The 17638-nt window shown below is 36.2% G+C and overlaps 1 protein-coding gene across 6 annotated transcripts in view; it reads left to right on the forward strand.

The window, feature by feature from the left end:
- Positions 1-16823: 16823 nt before the first annotated feature.
- The window catches only part of Erbb4 (erb-b2 receptor tyrosine kinase 4), a 1059983-nt gene continuing 1059168 nt past the window's right edge, over positions 16824-17638 (forward strand). For 5 of the 6 annotated variants that reach the window (XM_046462890.2, XM_046462893.2, XM_046462889.2 and 2 more), the window contains exon 1: positions 16825-17635. In XM_046462890.2, the coding sequence (XP_046318846.1) occupies positions 17554-17635 (82 nt within the window). In that variant the 5' untranslated portion in view covers positions 16825-17553. Of the gene's footprint in view, positions 17636-17638 lie in introns of all 6 variants that reach the window. The other variant, XM_058585185.1, reaches the window with a different exon arrangement.

Consider the following 17638-nt stretch of genomic DNA (forward strand, 5'->3'; position numbering starts at 1 on the left):
GTAGTCACTACCAATTGCTGTTTTATTTTTTCAGTCTATTTCAGAGATATTTATTGATATTAACATTGAGAGACATTTTAGAAACTAAGCTTATTAAATTACGAGTATAACTTTTTCAATGTTTTTATTTAATAATCTCTGCATTTTATATCTTATCCTTTTTACTCAAGCAGGAACCAAAAATTATAAATGTTAATTTATTCATTCTGGGTCTATCTGGATTTTATAGATTATGAAAACTGATGTACAAGAATATCTTGAAGCTTTCTAGTGCCTTATGGGGATCAATAATAAATCAGTCATAATGAAGATTTCAGGTTCCTTACCAGATAATTAATATGAAATAAAGTTAAATTTCATATTAATTACTATGTATGAGGATCAAACTAAATAAAGGAAATAACAAGCCCTAGTAGCATACATTTTTATATTGTAACCTTTTTTTTTTTCTGTTGGTTGTCTAATGTTAAATTAAAATAGCTAGTTGTGTTGGTCATGCTTACAAATCCATTCAGATTCACTTCTACCCTTGGAAGTTCTTCTAGTTCCTTATTTTATTAATTCCAGGAACTTTTAAAAGTTTCTTTGGCGGTGGGGGACGGGGTATGAAGTTATTTGGTTGGTTGGTTGTTTGGTTGGGGACATTTGATGTGTGTGGTGGTAGCTTTGTGTGTGTGGAACAACACTGGGTGGATTGTTTGTTGGTCAGTTTGTTGGTTGATTAGTTTGGGGGGGCATTTAATTTGGATCAGGCTGGCTTTGGAGCAGAAGATTTGAAAGACTATTTTTCACTGAATAAGGGAAAACTGTGTTACTGTTCTAACTTCAGTTAAGACCTTAACACTTTCTCTTCATAGTAATTAACTGAACATTCTGTAGCTCTAAATGAAAATAATCCACTTGGATTTGGAAAGCAAAGTGTAAAAAACTCAGACTACATAATCAAAAATATTTCAAAAATTTGAATAAATATTTTCTACTGAATTGAGTAGTTAGAGACATCAAAGAAATTGCCCTCTTTGGGCATTTTTGATAACTTTAAGTGATGAAATAGCCAAATTCGAGACAGCATTTATAATTCACATTGTGGAAAGCTTAAGGTCAGGCACCTGCTTTCTGGGTGTGTGCTTGCTGAGTGTGCAAACTTCTTCCCTGTTCTACCTCTCCAGACTCATTACACACCAGCTCTTAAGAGCCAAAAGGGCCATTGGCTACATCTGTTCCTGCTATTTAGGAAGACAGCAACACCTGGAACCACAAGACAGTTCATATGGCTGTTTCTCTTTCAGTTAGGCAACTGAGAAGAGCTGTTATATAAAGTGTTCATTTATGCAAAGTCATTTCAGTCTTAAGCTGTTTATATACAGAAACTTTGCCAACATTATGAATTTAGCTTACTATGTTGTCAACGAAGAAATCAAGCAATGAACATATTTACATGTTCTGAAAGTAAGTAATTTTGGTGTAGTTGACACCCAAAGAGAGGCTCCCCCATATCTCCTCCTTCAACCCCGCTTAGCAATATTTTGAACCAGTTCTAGAATCTTTCTCTGAGGGCTAGCCTTGTTCATTCGGCAGATGTCTGGCCATGGGAAAAGTGTCCTTTATGGGAAATTAAATGGACTGATCTTGATGATTGTGGTACTTGTTACATATAAGCCTCCAATAATTTGTTTTTGGCAGAATCATAGATTAGTTTTATGATCCTTATATTAACCAACCAAGTTAATCAGGCATTACATAGCATTTACATGTCATAAATAGTTATCCATTGGAAATCATAGTTGTGCATAATTGTGCAATACTCCAGATGTTAGCCCTATTATGTGTGTCCTGTGTGGCAGTTTAATAAAGCACCTAGCATAGCAGATGCCTAGGATAAATGATCATCAGTGGCAATAAATTATAAATATCATAGTCTCAAAATTATGATGGTAGAGTGTCAATAAAATCTATGTGATAATTTGTTTAAAAAATAAGCACAGAGATTATGTTGTCACAGGTGAGTTGTGGCCTGAATGTTTGTGTTCACCTTAAAATTTATATGCTATAACTTAATCCTCAATGTGATTGTATTAAAAGGTAGGTCCTTTAGGGAATGATTAGGTCATGAGGCTCTCATGAATAGGATCAATGCCCTTATAAAAAAGGTGCCAGAGAACTGCCTTGTCCCTTCCACCAGGAGAGGTTGCAACAAGAAGGGGCCATCTATGAACCAGAAATGGCTCCTCACCAGACATTAATCATCCAACACCTTGAACTTGAAATTCTCAGCCTGCTTAACTGTGAGAAATAAATTTGTTGTTTTTAAAATACCTGGTTTTTGTGTTTTGTTTTAGCAGTTTGAAAGGACTAAGAAATTTTCTCTGTATCTATTTATCCATCTTTGTAGCGATCTCTGTATCTGTCCATCTATATGTATGTGACGTATAATAGTGTACTTATCTAAAGGTTGATATTGAATGTCAAGTTAAGAAATAAATTATTTTTTAACAATATGGTTTCCAGTTACATCAGGATGTTGTCTTCAATCCAAGACTCCTCCAATTAGGACGTGCCATTTTTGAAATATAACTTACTATCAGGGACTAAAGACAGCTTCCTCAGTAGCAAATACCAAGTACCAACATTAAATCAGTATTCCTTTTACTTCTCTTAATAATCAGGATCTTTATACCTATCCTAAGAAATAATCTCTCAAAGGAACACTGTCAAAGAATATCCATTTATGATACAAATCTGTTGAGGTATCTACCTTAATATAAGGGTCCATTTCCCTTATTATGTAAAAGATTTTTTTAGATGAATGATAATGTCACAATATAAAGAGTCCTAAACAATATTGTTTCAGCCACACATAGCTTACATAGTCCTATTTGCATAAGATATGTAGATATCTACATATATGCAAATATGATATATGTATTATCTATAGATATGTGTATATATTTATGTTTATCTATATTTTTTTTCATTTTAGTCCAAAAAGCTGTCACTCTGTTGGCAGTATTTCATACACTAATAAAATAACAAACACACAAACACACATATGCACACTCTTGTTCTGAAATAGGCAGGCCATTGTTTTATGCATGAAGTGACAATAGGTGCTATGAGGACAAGCTGACTTCACAGCCCACTTGTTGCCCCATGTGGCCCTGCCACTTGTTCTGACATCATCTCTTAAATCCTGAAAATAAATCTGATATCAACACTGTATCCATTGTAGATCCTCTCTAGTAATGAGAGTGTTCAGGGAAACAAATCACACGTCAAGGCTTCTGACTGTGCTGTTTGGGAATAGAGGAGAAAAAGGAAGATGCAGACTCATAATTTTAAGTATAGTCTCTCTCTTGCCTGTTCTTTTCACAAAAAGACAGCAGAATTTGTTCCTGTGTAACAAATATGCTTCTTGTGTTTTGAAAATATTTATCGAGGATTTTTGCATCCCATTTTTCTTCCAAGAATGCTGAATCACGACTGCTTTAATAGAATAAAGCAAGCTGACAGCCCACATGCAACCTGTTATCAAGATGCTCTTGAAAATATGTTCTATTTCTAAGTAGTCAAGAATCTTGTGTTTTTAAAAAATTCCCTTACCATCAAGCTCTCTCCAATTGAATTGCCCTACTCAATACAGTGCATACTTAATAACAACCACTTTTCTTTCAAGAAGAACTACAAAGGGAAGTGCCTGTTTATTTAGACAATCACTTACTTCTTTGTTGCCTGGCATAAGGTTTCATTGTACAGAAAGGCCCAGAAGCAGCACCCCCATCCTGAGTGATTTGTGCAGTGTTGTTTTTAAAAAAAGCTTAGTGGCCATACAGCAAATTTTTACATTAAACTCTTTGTGGCATTGTCTTAAGCTTGCATTATTTCCTACAACTGAAGATAAAATGAAAAATAAAGACAATAACAGTATGCATTTTAGAAAGTTTTTGTACTACTATCTCTGTTAGGTAAAAGAGTAGCCACTATTGGTGGCTGTCTTCTTCACAGGTAATGTAGACAAACAGATTTCTTCAGTTGTAAACTGTGTGATGCCAGCCAGGGATCATTTTATCATCTCAATTTCTCACTCTGCTCTATATTGACAGCCTTAGCAGTGTAGAACCAGTACTTAATGCACATCTATGAGAGCTTTTCTAAGAAAAATTGAGTCTATATTCAAGTAAAAAACACTGGGCAAGTTGAACATGTTCTTAGGCAGTTGCCTGATTATGTGCTGTGTAGTTTTGAAAACATGCTTTGAAAGAGAAAAATGGTGTTTTCGTGAAACGATCATAATTCCTTGTTTTTCTTTTCTTTTTCTTTTTTTTTTTTTTTTTTGTGGTACCAGAAATTGAACCCAGGGACACTTAACCACTGAACCACATCCTCAGCCCTTTTTCCTTTTTCATGATATTATTATTATCTTAAATTTTGAGATAGGGCCTCACTAAATTGCTGAATCATTAAATTGCTGAATTTGAACTTGCAATCCTCCTGCCTCTGCCTCTTGAGCCACTGGGATTACAGGCATGTGCCACTGTTTTTCCTTTGTTCAGCAACTCCCACCTATTTTAATAATCCCTCCTCTTTATAGATATATTGAAAAGCATGTGATATAATAAATTCATATTCAGGAATTATTGATTTAATGTTTTCAATTCTTGAAGATATTTATATTTAAAAGAAAAAGGTAAACAGATTTGGGTAACATGAAGGATGTCTTAATAATGGTGGGTTTCCAGCAATGGAACAATACAGAGCTGTAAAGTTGAGGACTTCTTAGTCCTGCTGGGACACTAGGCTTCCCTTAGTCTAGTTTCTGCCAAGCCATATTGAGTTTTTACTTGACAAGGTATTGAACATGACCAGGAATGTCCCCTTGATTTTTGGCCTAGAGGATTCTTTATCCTTTGCTTTCTGGACTGAGTCTCACAATGCCAATGACTCTCATTGAATTGTCTCAGCTTCTTGGACCCCGCACTTTGGTCCACTGGTCCATGTTCACCTGCCACTGATCCATACTCCAGTTTGTTTATTCTTGTACTCGATTCTAGAAATGAGACTTCTCTCAGTTCTGCTGGTCTCCACTGTCACTGGCTTTTATTACAGCCAAACATGCTTCTAGCTATGGCTTGGATTGGAACCAAGGCTACAAAACAACCCAGCACTGGGAACACTTTTAATAATCATTCTAAAAGTTATTCCTTTTTAACATTTGTTTCATTGCAGTATCCTGGAGGAAAACAGGATTAATCCAATCTGAAGATGGAAGCAGAGGAAGAATGAGGAGAACGAGAAAGAATGGGCACTCAAAGCCTCATCAGGTGGAGGGCAGCAGCTAACACCAGAGCACCTTACCCAGCATAGCGGAATGTGGAAACCTTCACCCACTGGGAGGCCCTCCACATTCTCTGAAAGGCAATCTTCAGGCAGCAGGGAGGAAACAGGAGTGCTGTCAATGATGTTACATATAAGTTCCTGTCTGTTCTAAATTACTGATGCTACACCTGATGAAACAGGCCTGAGCACAAGTGCAGGTGGTGATCGGATTTTTCTTACTTAACAAAATTGAGTACAAAATTCCTTTTGAGAAAATAAATATCAGCCTATTTCCCTCTTCAATATTTTAATTTTTTTCTCTCTCTCCCTCTCTTTCTCTTCCCACCTCCCTCCCTCCCTCTCTCTTTCTCTGATGTATTTTGCACTTTTCTACTTTTTCTCTTAGGCTGTTGCTTTTCCTTCCCCCTCACTTCCTCTTTCCTGAATCAGAGTTCTCCCCACCTCTTTTGGTTCTGCTTAGATGCTACTATTTTGCTTTGATTAAATTCCATCTCCATACCCTGTATTTCTCATCATGTTTTTCTCACTTGAAAAATATATGTCATTAATCATATAGATGACATAGACAGGGACTAGTTCAGGGAAGGTATAATCAGAGCCAGGAAAAAATTATGTTACTGATGCAGTTAGTAAACTCTCCTTTGTATACAGACTGTTACTTTGAACAGAGGCTAATATTTATTGAATGTTTTCTATATACCAGGCAGTTTTAAAGTTTTGAATGTCCTGTTTCATCTAAAATGTATTATAATCCTAGGAGCCAGGCTCTGTTTTAAACTGTTTACATATGAGGAAACTGAAGCTCAGAGTATGAAACTCACTTAACCTAGTTCACACAGCTGAAAAGTGCCAGAGCCGGGACCTGAACTCAGGAAGTCTACATGCAAAACTTTTGTTTCTAGTTATCGAGTCATACTCTGAACCAAAAATTGTGCTGAAAGCTTATTATTAGTCACACCCAAGCCTTGTAAATGCTTGAGAGGTAGATAGCATCAAGTTCAGAGGATTTATTGTGCTTGCAAGTAAGCACAAAGGGCTGGGTCAAAAATGTTTTAGGTCCAGGATTGTTTAGTATATCACCACAATACCAACCTGTTTACAATGTACTTCCTATGGATTATGTATAACGATTAGGAGTCATATTAAACACATGGGGCAATCAGAACACTTTTGTACAAAGTGAATATTAAGCACTTGCTATCAGCTGCTGTTTTTATAACTTTTTTTGTTTTGTGGGATATTTTTCATAGGATCAATGTCCAGTTTGCTGAAGGAACTTTTTCTAGCATAACAAGGCTATAGCTAATGAATTCAACATGAATATACACAGTAGACAGCTAATAGGTAGACAGTTAAAGTCAATTATATTGATGTTATTAAGGAGTGTAGGAGAGATTGAGAGTATTCAGTAGTCATCAGAACCGAATCTTATGACCTAGATTTGATCCAGGGTTGCTTTGGAAACAGAGGCATTTGATTTGCTATTCCTAGCAAATTTCTTTGCTTAGGCTAAATACATCTGGAGTATTTTGTTCTCATAGTGTGAACTGCGGGTTATACTTTCATCATGGAAACAATCATCTGGCCACTGGATGCCACTGTTGCTCAACCAGAAGTCACAAAATAAGAATTCCTGTGGCCATACAATATTGCCCAGTTAAAGAGCACTAATGCTATTACTGCCTGTGGATTTATGCTCTCAAAGTGTTTCTTTTTATAAATGCAGTTCCTCTATGTGAGTTGCACATGCCGAAGGCAGGTAAAGTTGAGAAAATATGTAAATGCTTAGCAATTAATTTTTGGTGCATTTTAATTTCAACTGCCCTGCCATAAAACTATGCCTCCTCCACCCCCACCTCCTGTCCTATAGCTAACAGTCTCTATTAGTTATCAGCTAATGCTGCAAAATAAGACCCAACAAGGTATCATGGCCTCCAGCTATTAGAAGGGCCTCTTCATCCTAACAAAGACCCCAGGGTGAAAATACTTTGCATGAACAGTCATTAGAATATTATCCAGACTCTAAGTACTGCACTGTGGATTGAGTCCCACCATTCCTTCATTTTTACTAGGCACAAATAAATTACAAATAACCGTTGTATGGCTTTAAGAAGCAATATAAAAATCGTGTGTTGGGAAAGATCAGATAAGGTTTGGGAGTAAAACACTGAGGTAATAAATAAACATGAGGTCAGTTTAGGAACAGCCATAATTGCTTTGTATGACAAGATTTGCATAGCAAACACTTCTGATTAATGTACAGTGAAGGCCATGGGAGAGGGAACCAGCCTCAGTATCTTTGCAGAATTTGTGCTTTCCAATATTGGAGGTGTTGTTCTTGCCAGCACAATTAGTCATTGTGTACTAATAGACAGAAAGAGCCACAGTCCCTATTTAAATATTTGAAATTATTTTTACTCACCAGCTATGTTCATTTTATTTATGTGATTAAAAAAATCAAAGTGCCAATTTCACATTAGTAGTGGATTTCCATTCTTCATTTTAACCATATTTAGAAAACAGGCAGGTGAGCTTATCAGGATGCATAATACTTTGCACACATGCATGAAATATGCCAACTACCTAAAAATCTCTTTGCTGCTTATTATTTTGGAATATAATACCTTTATAGTCTGTCTTTTGACTGTAATTAATAGTTTGCTGTCATTGTTATTTTTTGACTTCAGTGAAATGCTGTGCTAAATATGTATTTTAAAACATGTTAAATACTTCTTTAAAAAATTTATTTTTACTTTCTCCTTCCATTTAAAATGGAGCACAATTATTTTCTTTCAAAAAACATAAACACTTCAGGGGAAAGTACATGAAAGTGTAAATGGAAGAGGTCATATTTCCTTTAGAAATATTTACTTTGGGATTTTTTTAAATGTCAGCATCGTACTAACCTGGAAAAAGACAGTAGAATACTAATTATGTTTGGTAGTACAAGAAAATAAAAGTAAGCAAAATTTTGGTAACATTGTATATATATATATATATATATATATATATATATATATATATGTTTATATAAATATATATGGCAGTGGCTAACATTTCACAGAAAATAGTAGAAGACAAGGTTATGTTTACATGTAATAATATTAAGTTACAATTAAAATTACTTTTGGAGTCAGTAGTAAATACTATTGCTGATTCATGCTTTCAAGTAGTAATTCTGTAAGAGTTATAATGAAAAAGACATGATGACAATATTTAGAAAAAATATTCTGAAAAGAAGTAATAGAGACAGAAAACATTTACCATTATCATCATATTTTCAGCGTAATGCATAACATCTTCTCCAGTGTGCTGAGAAGTTCCTAAATGGAGTGATAAGTAAATGCAGTAAGACAAGTAGTAATTTCATTTGTCTAAAAGTATTCATTTAGCAAAGTCACATTAAGCTGTATGAAACAACCTCTCATACTTTCTCATTCTATCTAATAGACAACAATAAATTATCACAATTGTTTTATTTTCTTTCAGTATTTGACTAGACAAAGAACATTTTTCTTTATGAATGTTTACCCAAAAAGACTGCATAGAGAGAATATATAGTCAGCATGCATATATCAGCTAAAATAAATATCAATACCTTGCATTGTGATAATACCTGTTAATACGATTTTGGGGAAAATATACATCAAACACAAAAGTTTTTTAATGGCAGTACTTTCAACAAAGTAAGCAAATATTTTAAAAAGTATGTTGTGAAAAATTTCATCATTCCACAAATTGCATATTGTATTATCAATTGTTTATAAATTGGTTTTATTTTAAAAGTAAGTTAGGCTCATCATGGAAATCCAGAAATGATCAATATGCAATATAATATGTAAAACAGTTATGATAAAACAAACATTATAATACAAACATGTATTTAAAACAAACATGTTTTTAAAACACATTGTATATTTGAGAAAATAATACTTACTAGTTAGGTTCATTGAACCAAAAATATTTCTCTAATTTTATAAAGCTTTTGATTTTTTTCCTTACTAAAAAATTTAAATTGTTGCTGCCAGTTTTTCACTGCGTTCTACATTATCAGTTGCTAGGATATGATATCTCACTTTTTGCAATATTCCTTTGGTAAGTAGCATATTATCAACATATTCATTGCATCTGTAATTTTTAAAATTAACACATAATAGTTGTACATGTTTTGGGAGTACTTTGTGATATTTTGATACATGCATACAATATGTACTGATTAAATTAGGGTAAATTAGCATTATCTATCACCACAAACATTTATTATTTGTGTTGGAAATAGTTCAAGTCCTTCCTTTTAATATTTTATAATATATTATAGGTTATTTTTAATAGAACCCTATTATGCTATAGACCAGTAGACCTTATTCCTCCTCTCTGACTATATTTTAATACCCAATAAGCAGCTTTCCCTAACTCCCTCTTCCCTACCATTTCCAGCCTATGGTAACCAGTATTCTAGTCTCTACTTCTATGGATCAACTTATTTGGCTTCCACATATGAGTGCGATCATGTGTTATTTGTATTTCTGTGTCTGGCTTATTTCACTTAATATAATGTCCTCCAGATTCATCCATGTTTCCACAAATGACAGAATTTTATTCTTTTTTACTGCCAACTAATATTACATTGAATATGTATATACCATATTTTCATTATGCTTTCATTTGTAATAGACATCTAAGTTGATTCCATGTCTTGGCTGTTGCAAATAGTGTTACAACAAACATGTGAATGGAGATATCTCTTTGCCATCCCTATTTCCTTTCCAGTGGACATGTATTCAGTAGTAGAATTGCTGGATAATTTGGTAGTTCTATATTTTAGTTCTCTGAAGAAACTACATATTATTTTCCATTATAGCTTACTAATTTACATTTCCACCAACAATATGTATAACTTCCCTTTTCTTTAGACTTTGCCAATAATTTTTTTTATTCTTTTGATGTCATTCTAAATGAGGTATGATGATATTTCACTGTGGTTTTTATTTGTATTTCCCTAATGATTAGTGAATTTGAGCATTTCCTCATATACTTGGTTAATGTCTTATCTTGAGAAATGTGCATTAAGATCATTTGTCCATTTTGAAATCAGATTATTGTTATTGTTATTACTTGCTCTTGAGTTGTTTGAATTCCTTATATATTCTGGATATTAATTTTTTGTTACATGAATAGTTTACAAATATTTTCTCCCATTCTGTTCTCTGTACTCTGTTGATTGTTTCATTTACTGTGAAGGAAGCGTTTTTAGTTTGATATAATCCCATTTTTCTATTTTTGCTTTCACCCCCTGTGTTTTTGAGGTCTTATTTTTTAAAAAATCTTTGCCCATTCCAATGTCCTGAAGTGCTCCTCTTTTGTTTTCTTTTAGTAGTTTTATAGTTTTGGGTCTTATATTAGGATTTTACATTACATTTTTTGATAAATTTTGGATTGATTTTTGTTTGTGATAAAACATAGGGGTCTAATTCATTCTTCTACATATGGATATCCAGTTTGTCACTTATTATTCATTTATTAAAGATGGGTATGTCTCTGTTGTATATTCTTGGAGCCTATATAAGCAATTTAAATATTCAAATGATGGATGTGAATAAAATTATATTCAAGGATGTTTGTCTTAAATGATACTCTAAGACATCAGAAGCAAAATATGCCAACCAGTGTTTGTTTCCTTTATGGGATGTCACCAGGGAAAATGTCAGTCTATCCGTATACATTAATGATCTTCCTTCTGAAGAAAATACATAAATACCACCACACATCTTTTTATTAGTTGGTTCTTGCTCATCATCAAATATGATTAGTTTAAATTTTGCACTATCTTCATTTTTTATAAATAGTATTTTGTGAGATTCAATAATTACAGAAGCTCTGTTTATGGGCCCTCTCCATTGATGAATCATAGTATTAAATGTCTTAGAACATAGAGCATTCTTTGAGACCCATAAACTGGGAATGTGGAAAATTGTGATTCAGTCAAGGGAAGGACCAAGAGGAGAAACTGCCAGATGTCTTGGGCCTCAGGACATATTTTTTAGAGGTGAGGAGGGGCTCGGTAAGTTTAGGTGCCAAGAAAACTTAGGTGCAGCAAAGGAGAGGGAATAGGGTTTGGGTGAAGCAAAGGAGAGGGAACAGGGTTGTACTGAGAAGAAACTGATCAGGGAAGAAAGAGATGGACTATTAAAATGTTGAAAGATGAGGACTCAACATGTTCAAGATACTCTCTCAACTCCTAGAAACTTCTTGCTGAAGCTTTGAATATTCATCCATCTCTCTACAAACCTGAGAAGAAACTACATGGTTTCTAAATAATTACTTTCATTGATTGTTTGGCAGGAGTTCAAGAAAAATTCTAAGAACTCTTTTTGTGATCATATACAGTATAGCATCCATTTTGGGGTGTTTGGCAAATATTATTTTTCTTTAATTGTGGTTAATTTGTGTATTAACTATAACGTGATTAAACACTTTGCAAAGTTAACAATGTAGAACTAGGGAAAGAAACCTGAGAGGTTATTTGAAAAATAAATTGGCAAACATTTTCTTGATTCAGACTTCAGGCCAGGTATAATCATAGCCAAAAATAACCTCACTAACTTATTTATAAATGTATAGATATGCAAAAAGAGAACTGTCTCTTTCCTTTTTAGTGAAAATTTGCTTTCTTTTTGGATAAGCAAAGCTGTAGAAAAAGCTAGATGGGACACAAAAGTTGGTTTAAGAAAACATTACAGAGCAGATACACAACAGGAACAGGTTTTACTTTTGCTTTTTTTTTTTTTTTTGAAAAGATTATTATGTCCACAGAGCTGATATTGTTTTTAAAGTTTCTACTATAAACCAAAAATGTCCATTAAAATGTTGAGCAGACACTGATTAATAAATGTAAAAGCAACACAGATTTGATATATTTATGTTCAGTCACTCCTCCTTAGCACTTAAAAAATTAAAACTTAATCATGTACATGGAAAAAAAAATAACACTAACCAAAAGCAAAATATTCTTGGGGAGATCCTTTCTGGATACTAAATTAACTGAGGTAATGAAAACCATTTCTTTACTAGTGTCTATTTATGCAATTAAAATGTTTGACTTTTAAAAGTTTTTATTTTGATCTTGAAACTTTGAAAGTCATTAAAATATCAGAGAATCCCAGGATTCATGGAGTTAATAGAAAATGTGTTATTTCACATATTCAGTTAAACCCATCAACATGTGTCTGTCATCTGCTTGACCATCATAATACTGAAAATAATTTAGATTTATCATAATATAGGTTCCCTTAGACTGAAGGAAGAGTAATGATGCAAATCTTGATTACCTCACAGCAATATAATAGTGAACTTATATGGATATTTTTCAAAGGCTTTGCTATGGACTGAATTGTTGCATCCCCTGAAATTCATATGCTGAAGTCAATCTTCACTGTTTTGGCATTTGAAAGTGAGGCCTTTGAGAGTTAATTATGTCATTAGAATACAGTCCTCATTAATGGGATTTGTGCCTTTACAAGAATAAACAAGGGAGACACAATCTCTTTCTCTGCTTGTGAGGATTCAGCAACAAGGAGTCCATCAGTAGATCCTGAAGAGGCGCCCTCAGCAGAAACCAACTCAGCAACTTTATCTTGGACTTCCCCACTTCCATAACTTGGAGAAATAAATGTTGTATCAGTCACCCAGTCCGTGGTGTTCATTATAACAGCTCAAGCCAGCATTGATACTGTAAGACATATCTGTATTGGTGGCCACAGATGAAGAGATATGCATGGGGAACTGGGAAGATTGGGAGGAATGTAAGAAATAGCTCAAGTATATGGATATTGTAACCTCTTAGTAGGTTGGATGGTAAAGCATAGACTCACAAAGTCAGATTTGGATAAAACAACCCCTTCCTTTAAAGATGAGGAAATGGGCACAGGGATATGAAGTGAGCTGTTCCGATCACAAGATAACTTAGAAAGATAATGAGATAGATGATCATGGCCAGTAAGTAAAATTAGAATCAGGAGAAGATAATTGACTTATAATAGGATCTCATTTTCTTATTCAATACTTGATTCAAGTTTATATCTTTGGCCAATAGCAAAATATACAAAGCAGCATTCTCTAGGCTGATCTTTAGGGAAGTCTTGAAAACAACCTGATGATTAGCAAGAACAATGATACTATGGGACAATGAAAGGATATTATTTAACATTGAACTCTGAGTTCTATGTATTCTTTTCCACCACTGGAGACATTCTGTCACTCATTATGTCAAGACAGTCCTTGAACTCTATTATTAATGGAAGAAATGACGAGGAAGGAGATATGGGAAAGCAGCATAGGACAAGGACATCACTGTTGTGATTATGGCTTCAATCAAGGGAAATCATGAGAGATGAGGAAAGGACACTGAAGAATATGGGCCATGTCAAAATATCTTCCTCAGAGAGCTTGATGGCGTATTCAACCTCACTCATATTGAAAAGTTATTTTCTCACATCACGTTGTTCTAATTTCAGGTAATAAAAAGGGAAATTGAACTAACTTAAGGAAATAGGGATGCTAACAATTAAGCCACAGGAAGAACTTGAATACTGTCAAGAACCATCTGGGTTTTTTCTTCTTTCAAATGGCAACATTATTATTTCTTTCTGTATGTTGGTCATTTCTACACAGAAGGAAACATGGACAGGCCAGTCTGGAGTTTAAGATCTCAAAACGACCAGTGAAAGCTTAATTTGAACCTTTCCATTCCCAGGCCCCCAAATCCATCTCTCCTCTAGTCAATAGCAACTAAGGTATTTTGATTTTTCTAACTTGGTTTTGAGTCATCCAACTTACAACCAGGGACTAAAGGTGGTCTTTTTATGGAAGTATAGCCAGATTAAAAATGTAGAACTAAGGGAAGGGAGAGTTCCTAGAAAAGGGATATTCAGCAGATAGTTTCAGGTGTTTGTGGTTTGCTAAATAATTTGTTGTGTTACTCAGATTTTCTTTCAGGTTGCAAGTAATAGCAGCACATTTTAGATAATAGATAAGGTTTTATTATAGACACATGGGAAAATGAAGAAATGCAGAGATCCATCTTGGCATGCTGCAACCCAGTTAGCATGTCCTTCCCATGTAAGGTAGAAAATGTTCCCTATGGTGTTCTTTTCTCATGATGACTCACTTGAGATGGGAATCAGATGATAGAGGACACAGGAAGACCTAATTCTTGATTCTAGCGTATGACTTCTATTTTCTCACCATTCTGGGTAATCACAGAGGGTATCATCTTTCTGTCTACATTTCTAGGTGACATTTATTCATTTTCTTTTTCTTTCTTTTTTTTCTTTTTCCTTTTTTTCTTTTTGAGATGGGTCTTGCTATATTTCCCAGGCCTTGATCTCATGATCTTCCTGCCTCAGCTTCCTGAGTAGCTGAGATTACAGGGGTTCACCACTGCCCCAGATTTCTCATTCTCATAATCAAATCATCTGAGACAGACTATGACTAGGTAGACCAGTCACCATCAAATGCAGGATGCTTTATTAGAGCTTTAAGTGTAGAGTCATTTCATAGGCTCCTGATTACCTCTGGCCAGGCTCTAATCATTGTTTCAATAAGTTAGAGATAGGAAAATAAGGGCTAATGCAAATTATGGTGCATTGGGTTTAAACTGGTTTCCAACCAACTTAATTGGTGGAAACCACATATGAACTGTTTGCTGTACACAAAAATATAGACCAAGTGTTTTCTAAACCAATGATTGTTAATTAAAAATCCTCCTTAGCCAAGAGTTATTTTAGAAATTCTGGTTAAGATTAGGGTACATATAGAGTTCCTGACATAGAAAAACCATAAAATCGGTGTGGGAGTAACTATAACAATGGACACTAGAAAAAAAAATTAAAATGTTCACACCATTTACTTTTTTTCCTCACAATTGATGCTAAAATACACAACTAATTTCTTCACCTCTTGCAAGATAATTGGCATGAGACACTGGACTTTAAAATTTAAAATTTTTCAAGAAAACATTTTGTTACTTAAATTGTTATTATAGGGTAGAATGTATATTTTAAAAAGAAGTAGTTTTTAAGGAGGAGAGGTCATAAGAAGTAAAAGAACACAAAGAATGGTGATTGAAGTGAGATTAAATGAAAGCAAAGAAAATTAGAGGGGGCGGGTGGTAAAGATAGAAATGAAGAAAATTCCAAAGAGCTGTTCACAGGGCTCTATTGCAGTCAGTACCATTCTGGTCAAGTCACCATCAGCTGCTCTAAGTTTAGTTTCTCTCTGCCCTTGGCTGCTTCTGCTAAAACTGCAGCCTCAGCTTGTTTGGCCTCTTCACTGGGCCTCTTACTTGCTGTGGGCCCTAGAAAGGCAAAGCTTCAGACTCCAGCTTTCTGCTCTTCCTCCTGTTCTCAGCTCCATGGAAATTCTTAAGGAGCATAGAGGCAAAGGATAAGGTCTCAAATGATGATTGAGGTGGCACACTGGTGGCTTGATTTTTAAGCTCCCCTGATAATTTTATTTATATATTTGCTGCTTTTAGAGGAGCCATGTAAAGAAAAGAATTTTTACACAGAATGCCTGTGCAAATAGCAAACCAATAACCTACTACACCCAGAAGATTTGGGTCCCTGCTCCGAGTACAATTTCAGGACTGTAAAACTATAATGGATATGTAGACTGGAATGACCTGGTCCCAGGATATTTTAGATTCAGAAAAGCTCAGAGACTCCCACACCAGACAATGATGGCTATGGGGAGCATAAGCCTGCAGAGTAAGAACAAGGAAGAGGCCTAAAGCTGACTACTACAGAATAAGCCTAATCAGTTGAAGTCCTTTACGTTCTGATACGACCTTAAATTCTTCCAGACGGAATAGTTTAGGCTTGATGACATTTTCCATAAAATCTAAATGTCAAATGATGTGGCTCTACAAATATGGATTTTTAAATTTTTGCTTAGTGTCTGTCAGTTTTCGAGGGTGGGAATCAATTATGCTATCTCTCCTACCATTATCTCATCTGCAGAGATTAACGCATCTGCAGAAACTACCAGTTTCTTACTGTTTCCACTTAAATTACTTCCTAAGTGTGGACCACGAGGGGGTGGGGGAGCAGAGGCAATTTACCCGAAGCAACATCGACTTTTCTTGTATTTCTAGGGAAAGTCCTGTTTGGGAATTAGCACCTTGGGGCAATGGAGTAAATGATGATTTCTCTTCTGTCAAAAAAAATTCGTTTCCCAAGCATCCCTCCGGTGGTCTGTCTGTTCGCGGGCCAGCTGTCCAGGGCCTCTGAGAGGACGGGAAAGGGAGTGTTTCGGTATGTAGTGAGCCCTTTAAATCCAGCCTCCGCCGCCCCCACCACTCCGCTCCAGCTCCCTGACAGGTGTTTTCCCAACTCCGGAGGCCGAGGATTTTGGGGAGTGGCTGAGCCAATAAGATTTCCCTTTGGGGGGGAAGGGCGTGGCTAGTTGGGTCAGAGCAGGGGCGGGGTTTGCGCGGCTGAGGAGAGCCTGCCTGGTTGCGTGGAGGGTTGTTTTATTCCCACCCCTACCACCCCCCTTATTTTCCCGAGTCTTATTAATTTCTCTGTGGGGCTGCAGCTGGAGACCGCGGAGCGCTGGAAATGACGCTCGGAGCTTTAATTACCGCAGCCGCTGGACAAGTGTGAGGAAAGCTGACAAGAAAAAGAAGGACAGGATCGGGGGAGAAGCAAGAAGCTTCCCCGCCCCCCTTCCCTCCCGATTTGGACTGGAGGTGCAAGGAAACTGAAAAAAGGAGCCGAACATAGCCCTGCTGCGGGGAGAGGCCGGAAACCTACCGCCTCTTTGCAATCAACTTTTTTTGGAAACCTTTTTCCCCCTTCCTTTTTATTGTTGACCAACCAGTGAGAGAGAGAGAAAGTGAGGAGGGAGCGAGAAAGCAAAGGCGCACCCGGGGAAATAGCTGCACAGTCCGGCCCCGGAGCACCAGGCGCATACATTCGAGCACACTCCCACTCGCACGCACACTCACGCGCACACTTCAACCCCTCCTCCGGACCCCGACCCTGGACCCGCGAGCGCGGACTGGGTCGCCAACCCAGAGAGCCGGTGCACAGAGCGCGCCGCGCCTGCCCCCTTCGCGCCCCCACGCGCGCCTGGCTGGAGGATCTCCTCCGCGTGCCCGAAAGGGGATATGCCATTTGGACATGTAATTGTCAGCACGGGATCTGAGACTTCCAAAAAATGAAGCTGGCGACAGGACTGTGGGTCTGGGTGAGCCTTCTCTTGGCTGCAGGGACCGTCCAGCCCAGCGCTTCTCAATCAGGTG

The sequence above is a fragment of the Marmota monax genome, unplaced genomic scaffold, assembly GCF_021218885.2.
Source record: "Marmota monax isolate L192 unplaced genomic scaffold, Marmota_monax_Labrador192_F-V1.1 WCK01_AAM20220418_F8-fsc00136, whole genome shotgun sequence".
NCBI lineage: Eukaryota > Metazoa > Chordata > Mammalia > Rodentia > Sciuridae > Marmota > Marmota monax.